Genomic DNA, 7,854 nt, shown 5'->3' on the forward strand with positions numbered 1-7,854 from the left:
CGCCCCCGGCCTCCCCGCGCAGCCCCGGGCCCGCCATGGCCCAGCAGAGAGCCCTGCCCCAGAGCAAGGAGACGCTGCTGCAGTCCTACAACAAGCGGCTCAAGGATGACATCAAGTCCATCATGGACAACTTCACCGAGATCATCAAGACCGCCAAGGTGGGTGGGCCCCAAAGACCGCCGCGAGGGGCGGGTGCGGACGCCCACCCCTCTGGTAGCGGCGGTGGGCCTCGTCCCGGTTGGAGACGCTTGGCAGAGAGGGTGGCAGAGTGTCAACAGGAACAGACAGGTCAGCAGATCAAGATCTGAGCCCAAAATGACAAACTCTTGAGACTCGGGCCCGATTGCCACAGCTTCAAGTTCAGCACTTACTATTGGCCCGGGGTTGTGGAGACTTCGCGCCTCAGTGTCTCAGTTTCTCTGTGTCATAAGCCCTTGTGATTACGTGAGTTTGCCCATATATAGCAGGTATCCTAGGGCCTGGCACAGAGGAAGTGGCCCATTCCTTGTAGATATTCCAAGTGTGAACGGGAGAGAAACAAGGGAGAAATGGGCTAAGGAGGAGGTTGGGGAGAGCCCTGTAGGCAGGCAGTGGTCAAGACTTAGTCGCATTTGGGCAAGCCCTCTCTCTGACAGCTGCAGCCCAAACAGGAGCCTCCTTCAGCTTGACCACCTCAGACTTGTCAAGCCTGGCTGGCCAGTAATAATAATGATAAGAGCTAGCCTAAATCTAGCATTTGCTGCCAGTCAGACTACATTGTAAGAGCTGTTTGTGCTGTTTAATCTTCCCAAGAACCTTGTACCATCGCCACATTCAGAGGAAACTTGCCCACAGTCACTCTGCTAATAACTGGCAGAGTCAAGACTTAAATCCAGGAAGTCTGCCTATTACCCACTGAAGGAGCCTAAGACATCTCCAGTCCTCTGAGGTCCATCCCACCCTTTAGTGGCCCATCTGTAATTTAGGGGCAGCAATCCAGACTTCTCTGAGAAGAATCCCATCTTTTTTGTTGTTTGTTTGTTTTTGTTATGGGGCTTGAATTCTGGGCCTGGGCGCTGTCCCTCAGTTCTTCAGTTCAAGGTTAGCGCTCCACCACTTGAGCTATTGTGCCAATTCTGGTTTTCTAGATGGTTTATTGGAGATAAGAGTCTCACGGACTTCCCTGCTCTGCCCAGGCTGGCTTTGCACCCTGATCCTCAGATCTCAGCCTCCTGAGTAGCTAGGATTACAGGCTTGAGCGCGATCCCATCATTCTTGAGAGGATGATGACTAGCCAATAGTGAGTGCCCAATCCCGGGAGGGATTGGGAAAGGATTGTTCAAAGACTTCATACGTGATCTTATTGCCTGGTGCTGGTTGCTCACACTTGTAATCCCAGTTATTCAGGAGGCTAGATCTGAGGATTGCAGTTCAAAGCCAGCTTAGGCAGGAGAGTCCATAAGACTCTTATCTCCAATTAGCCACTAAAAAGCTGGAAGTGGAGCTGTGGCTCCAGTGATAGAGTACCCTAATTGAGTGAAAAAGCTAAGAGACAGCTCCCAGGCTCTGAATTCAAGCCCTAGCAACTGAACACACACACACACACACACACACACACACACACACACACACACACACGAATGAACGAACGATATCATAGGATCAGGGGGTGGCGGAAAGGTCTCACACCTGTAGGTACTCAGACCAAGAATGGGAGGATTGTGTTTCTAGGCCAGCCAAGGCAAAAAGTTCATGAGACCTCATGTCATCCAATTAAAAATAAAACAACACTGGGTGCATTGGCATATATATACCTGTTGTCCCAGCTATTCAGGAGGTACAGGTAGGAGAATCTTGATCGGGACTAGCCTTGGTAAGAAGTAAGACCCTGGGTTGGGAAGGTGGCTCAGTAGTAGAGTACTTGCCTTGCATGCATGAGGCCCTGGGTTCGATTCCTCAACACCACATAAGCAGAAAAAGCCAGAAGTGGCACTGTGGCTTAAGTGGTAGAGCACTAGCCTTAAGCGGAAGAGCTGACGGACAGCGCCCAGGCCCAGAGTTCAGGCCCCACCACCACCAAAAACAACAACAAAATAATAATAAGTGAGATCCCATTAAAAAGTAACAAAAGCAAACAAGAGCTGGGGGAGTAGTTCACATGGAAGAACACTTGCCTAGCAAGTATAAGCCCTGAGTTCAAATTCCAGAACCTCCAAAAAAAAACACATTATCTTGTTCATTCAGCTAAACTTAGTGTCTTAGTCCCTGCCAGATGGCGCCACATTCTAAAAGTTGGCCAAGCCGGGTGCTGGTGGCTCACGCCTGTTAATCCTAGCTACTCAAGAGGCTGAGATCTGAGGATCTCAGTTCAAAGCCAGCCCGGGCAGGAAAGTCCGTGAAACTCTTATCTCCAAGACAAACCACTAGAAAACTGGAAGTGGTGCCGTAGGTCAAGCAGTAGAGTGCTCGCCTTGAGCTGAAGAGCACAGGGACAGTGCCCAAGCCCAGAGTTCAAGCCCCACGACCAACCAAAAAAAGAAAAAAAGTTGGCCAAGCTGAGGCCCTGTCCCTCCACCTAGCACAATAAGACAGCAGTCAGCAGGGCAGCTTCTCCTTCGTCCTGGAGAAGGAGCCCCTTGAACAGAGCAAGAGAGAGTGGGACTGAACCTTGAAGTTGGGTGTGCAGGCACTGGGTCCACAGAAGGCAAGATTGGTTGTGGAGATACAAGTGTGCTGGGCAGCTGGTTGTTCCTGTGAGCCAGGCCGGAGCAGGGGTGGGAACTCTTGACTGGGAGGGGTGGGGCGCTGGGCTGACTGTAGGCTTCTTGTTTGCTCCCAGATTGAGGATGAGACACAGGTGTCAAGGGCCACTCAGGGTGAACAGGATAATTACGAGATGCATGTGCGAGCAGCCAACATCGTAAGTTACTGGGGTCGGGGGGAGGAGGAGGCTCCCCACTGGGGTTTTGTGGTTGGCACACAGGTCCTCTGCCTGCCTCACCCTCCTGTGAGCAGTAAAGGAAGAGAGGTGAGGGGAGACCACTTCTCAGGATAACATCCCCAAGGCGGCCAGGCCGAGAGCTGGCCCAGGACAGCCTGAAGCTGTGCAGTGGTCAGAAGAAGGCAGCCTACCTGCTGATTCCCAGGTCCCTTAAGAGTCATGCATGAAAAGGGGAATTGCTGAATGAACTGTATGTGTGGTGTGAACCCTGCTACTGTCACAAGAGAACCCCAGGCAGCCAGATGTGTGCTCACAGATGTAAGGGAAAAGGCCCCAAGCCACAGCCGTGGAGACGAGTGAGCACCGTATTTTCTATGGAGGCTGTGCTGAATGTACAGATGTGTGCCCACTGACCCGTGTGACTGGTGCTCCAGGCCCGCCAGTGTGAAAACCAGAGGCTGGAGAGCTCTGGAGCAAGCTTATTAATAAACAAGTTTAGGGACTGGGAATGTGGCTCAGTGGTAGAGTGCTTGCCTAGTATGCATGAAGCCCTGGGTTCAATTCCTCAGTACCATTTAAACAGAAAAGGCCGGAAGTGATGCTGTGGCTCAAGTGATAGAATACTAGCCTTAAGCAAAAAAAGAAGCTCAGGGACAGAGCCCAGGCCCTGGGTTCAAGCCCCAGTACTGGCAAAAAAAAAAAGTTCCACCTGCATGGTGAGGCAGGGCGGGATCTGCACCTGCATGGTGGGGAAGGGCGGGAGCTGCACCTGCATGGTGAGGCAGGGCGGGAGCTGCACCTGCATGGTGAGGCAGGGCGGGAGCTGCCTTCTCAGCCTCTGGTTAGTGCCCTCCCCTCATCCTTCCAAATGGCCCCATGCAGGTTTGTGCTCCCATTTTGTAGACCAGGAAGCTGAGGTTCCCAGAGAGTTGCTGCCAGCCTATCTCCAGCAGCGTGGAGAAGGCCACTGTCTCCTCCCTCCCCACTCACCCTCGGCCCGCCCTGGCTTTGATGGCTGCAGGTCCGAGCTGGCGAGTCCCTGATGAAGCTGGTGTCTGATCTCAAGCAGTTCCTGATCCTCAATGACTTCCCATCAGTGAACGAGGCCATCGACCAGCGCAGCCAGCAGCTGCGTGCCCTGCAGGAGGAGTGCGACCGCAAGCTTGTCGCCCTGCGTGATGAGGTCTCCATCGACCTGTATGAGCTAGAGGAGGAGTACTACTCGTCCAGGTACAAATAGGGCTGGACCCCCTGCCTGCCTCTGCCTGGCCAGCAGGTTGGGCTGTCCAGGCCTGGAAGGGGCTTCCGTTCCTCACACCCTTCCTGGTCTTGGCAGCAAAGCTGATGCCGATTCCTGGGCTCCAGAGCAGAGCCCCTGGCCAGAGCATTTGATGGACAGACAGTTCACAGCCACCATCAGGCCTGAGCCTTTCCCTCCATGCAGAGGGATGGAAATCATAGGACGTCTGGTATGGAGGAGGCTGAGTCTGGAGAATGGTGTCCCCCAGGACAGGGGAGCCCTCCTCTGGGCAGAACTTTCTGGGCCTTGATTCTGGATCTTGAATCCATACCCAGGCGGTCCAGTCCAAGCCATGCCCCTTTCTAGGATACCACTGCTTGCCCAGGGAGGCAATGCCGTGTACATGTGGCTGAACCCTACGCTGTGGATGAGGGGCGGCCCTGGAGGGAGGACATGGGGTGTCTGGATGTTGCTGTCAGGTCAGCTCTGTGCTGGCACTGGGTGCCACAGAGCAGGACCTGTCATTGCAGCTCTCACAGGGCCACTTAGAATCCTGAGACTGAGCCAGAGGGACCGGGAAATCCCTCCCACGTAACTTACCTGGGAAACAGAGGCTGGAGACCTGAGGCCTTCCACCCTTCCCCACTAGCTTCTAACATACACATTCAGTGTGTCAGTTGTGGACAGACCCTTCCCTTCTCATGGTAGATGGAAAGTTTTCCTTTCTGTTAGACCTAGGCCACACCAGGAGGCCGCAGACATTCAGCATGGTCTGTGGTCTGGGGCTTTGCTTTCTTGCCCTGGATTTAGAATCATTGCCCAGCTAGAGAGAGCAGTTCTAGATGTTTCTCGGGATTCTGGGGCTGTCATTGGTACCTGGAAATGCATCAGTTGAGTGCAGCATCTCCTGTACGCCAGGGGACCACCCTTGCCTTATGGGGCTGAAGGCCACAGGGAGTTGAGGACAGTCCTAAGGTCAGACAGCAGAGCTGGGATGGGAACCACAGGCCCCAGCAGCAGTCTCCCCCCGCCCCCCATCCCGTCTCTCTCTTCCTCTAGAGGGGGACCAGTCTGTGTCCCATCTACCCCGGCCTCCTCCCCCACAGCCCCTGTGGGGAAGCAGCTGCCCCTTTTGCCTGTGGACGCCCTTAAGCCTTCAGGGCTCTTCCCACCAGAGCTGGCTGGTTTGGTCCATGCCTCCCTGCCTGCACTGTCCACTCACTGCTTCTCTTTCTGCCTCTGCCTCTTCTTTCCATTCTCCTGTGTTCGGGTGATGCTGAGAATGAACACACGGAGCAGGCGAGGGGGAGGTGATTAGACCCGGGGAACGACCCGGCTCTGCCTGCCAGGATGATCTGCACTCCTGCATCCTGCCTCTCAGGCCCTCCATAGAAAGGAGAAATGGAATACAGAGTCCCAGGGGAGTGTGGGGATGTCACAGAACCCGAGCAGCGGTGCTGGGAGGTGACAGGGCCTGGGTTTCTATCAGCCCACACAGGGATGGACCCAGCAGTAGGGCAGGGTTTCTGCCATGGGTGGGTGTGGGGGTGAGCTTTGCAAAGGTTCATGGGCACCTCAGCTGGTGAGGGGAGAGTCCCTGGGCTGGGGCAGGGCAAGCAGGGCCCTCAGGGACTTGGAGGGGCCCGAGTGGCAATCCAGCAAGAACACCAGTTTGGTCCCTGGGGAGGACTTGCCAGGGTCACCCAGCCTGTTTCAGGGCGGCCCCTATGGCCCCTCCCATAGCCAGGAGTGCCTGAGAGGCCTGGCGCGGAGGAGAGGAAGGGGCGGCAGGCCAGGGTGGTGGTTGTAGTTTCTTAACTCTGCTTCCGTCTTGCTTTCCCCTCCCTGCTTCCCTCTGTCTGCTCCTGTCCCTCCCGGGGTTTCTGGTGGTGGAAAAGCTCCAGTCTTTGCGAAGCTAATGACCTGCCTCTATGTGAAGCTTACTGGAGGCTGGACCTCGACACCGACTCTGCTGATGGCCTCCCAGCCCCTCTTCTGGCGTCCCCGGAGCCCGGCCCTGGCTCGCTGCCGGCTGCAGCCCCTTCCCACTCCCATGCCGGTGGCCCTGGCCCCACAGAGCACACCTGAGCCTCCAAGGCTGCCCTCCCCCAGGAGCAGGAGCGAAATCCTGGGCTCCTTCTTGAGCCTGCCCACCACAACCTAGCTTGTGCCAGCCTTGGACCCGCTGGACACCCCAGAGTCCAGGAGCTGCTGTGGCCTTAGGAAGTTGACCAGGCTCAGACCCATTTCAAGATGGCCCGTTATCTCTAGCCTCTATCTCTCAGGTTACTGGGTGGAAGGAAGTATGTCCTGTTGAGCTTCATGCTATTTGAAGACTGTTTACAGTGGGCACAGTCAACAGTTGGCTAAGTCCATTCTCATGATGGCCAGGGCTACTGCCTCTTGCTGAAGGCACAAATGACCACCCTGGCAGGCATGTGGAAGATGGGTGGCTCACTCCCATGGCTGTGGGACCTCCTGCTGGGGCCTCCTGACCAATGCCACCATGCCTGTTCTACTTTTGTGATGTGGCTCAGACCTGTCATCCTAGCTACTCAGGAGGCTGAGAGCTGAGGATCAGGTTCAAAGCTGGCCTGGGCAGGAAAGCCTGTGAGACTCTTATCTCCAGTGATCCACTAGAAAACTGGAAGTGGCGCTGTGGCTTAAAGTAGTAGAATGTTAGCCTTGAGCAAAAAAAGCTCAGACAGGCCCAGGCCCTGAGTTCAAGACCTGTAACTGACAAAAAACAAACAAACAAAAAAACAACTACCCTTTCCCATCTCTTCTCTTTCTTCTTCATTCCTAGTCTAGAAACACCCTCAGTGCCAGTGGCTCTGCTGGCACAACCTGGGGTCAGGCCAATGCCTAATAAGTCCTTAGCATCTGGTGAGTGAGTGAACTACCTGCTACGATTGAACACCCCATGCCGGGCACCTGTGTGTCTGGTGCCCTCTAGTTCTCACTGCACCCTGAGTCAGGGTTAGGTGTGCACTTGGGGAGGAGTCATGCTCAGGCCCAAAGCTGGGCCCGAAGGGGCAGAACCAGGGTTCAAACCTCAGGAAGTCAGAACTACTGCTTCTTGGGGGTAGGCTCAGACTCACCGAATCCACAGTGCTCTGGGGATAGAGTGAGGTTCTCCAGAACTGCTGCCACTAGAGTCTGTACCCCCCCATCCCCACCCCGGTGCCATCCCTCCACAGGCTCTATCCTCATTCCTCTGAGGAGATCCACACCCACCACTAAGGGGCTCTAGAGCTTCAGAGCCAAGCAGAAGGGAAGGGACATCCGGGGGCCAGGGGCATGGCTCTGACCCTGGTTTCTTGGGGGCCAAAGGACGGCCACTTTTCACGAGTTCCCACTGATGAGATGCCGACAGTACAAGACCAGAAGGAATGTGCCATGAGGCTTTAAAAAGCATCTGAACAATTAAAGCGTGGATTTATTATCTGCTTGGCCAGTGCCATCCTTCCCACTCAAAGTGAGCTGTTTCTCCCTCAGCCCAGCGCGGCCCTCCTTCCTCCTCGGGGAGAGCGGGTCTCCACGGTACCACCGGCCCGGACGCGCCCTCCCTCAGACGAGGGCCGCCCCGTCTGTCAGCCTCGTGGCTTCCCTAGCCCGGCTCGGGGCCGCGCGAGCCGCCGCAGCACGGGAAGCTCACGGTCCGGAGGGGCAGGCGCTCGAGGCCTGCGGGCCG

At 55.6% G+C, this 7,854-nt stretch overlaps 1 protein-coding gene across 2 annotated transcripts; it reads left to right on the top strand.

Moving 5' to 3' along the window:
- The first annotated feature begins 6 nt into the window (after positions 1 to 6).
- Med22 (mediator complex subunit 22) lies at positions 7 to 6,399 on the top strand. Of its 2 annotated transcripts, none has more exons than XM_013029424.1 (4): positions 7 to 158; positions 2,819 to 2,899; positions 3,942 to 4,150; positions 6,059 to 6,399. In XM_013029424.1, the coding sequence occupies exons 1-4, from the start codon at positions 36 to 38 to the stop codon at positions 6,246 to 6,248; spliced, it is 603 nt and encodes a 200-aa protein (XP_012884878.1). In that variant the 5' UTR covers positions 7 to 35; the 3' UTR covers positions 6,249 to 6,399. The 2 variants fall into 2 exon arrangements, with proteins under 2 accessions (XP_012884878.1, XP_012884876.1); XM_013029422.1 differs by lacking the exon at positions 6,059 to 6,399 and adding an exon at positions 4,257 to 4,834.
- Positions 6,400 to 7,854: the final 1,455 nt, after the last annotated feature.

The sequence above is a fragment of the Dipodomys ordii genome, unplaced genomic scaffold (genome assembly GCF_000151885.1).
Source record: "Dipodomys ordii isolate 6190 unplaced genomic scaffold, Dord_2.0 Scaffold118, whole genome shotgun sequence".
Classification (NCBI taxonomy): domain Eukaryota; kingdom Metazoa; phylum Chordata; class Mammalia; order Rodentia; family Heteromyidae; genus Dipodomys; species Dipodomys ordii.

Coding starts and splice junctions, on each gene's coding strand:
- Med22 (XM_013029422.1), top strand. CDS start 36: ATGGCCCAGCAGAGAGCCCTGCCCCAGAGCAAGGAGACGCTGCTGCAG. Junction 159..2,818: donor AGATCATCAAGACCGCCAAG/GTGGGTGGGCCC, acceptor GTTTGCTCCCAG/ATTGAGGATGAGACACAGGT. Junction 4,151..4,256: donor GAGGAGTACTACTCGTCCAG/GTACAAATAGGG, acceptor TGGTCTTGGCAG/CAAAGCTGATGCCGATTCCT.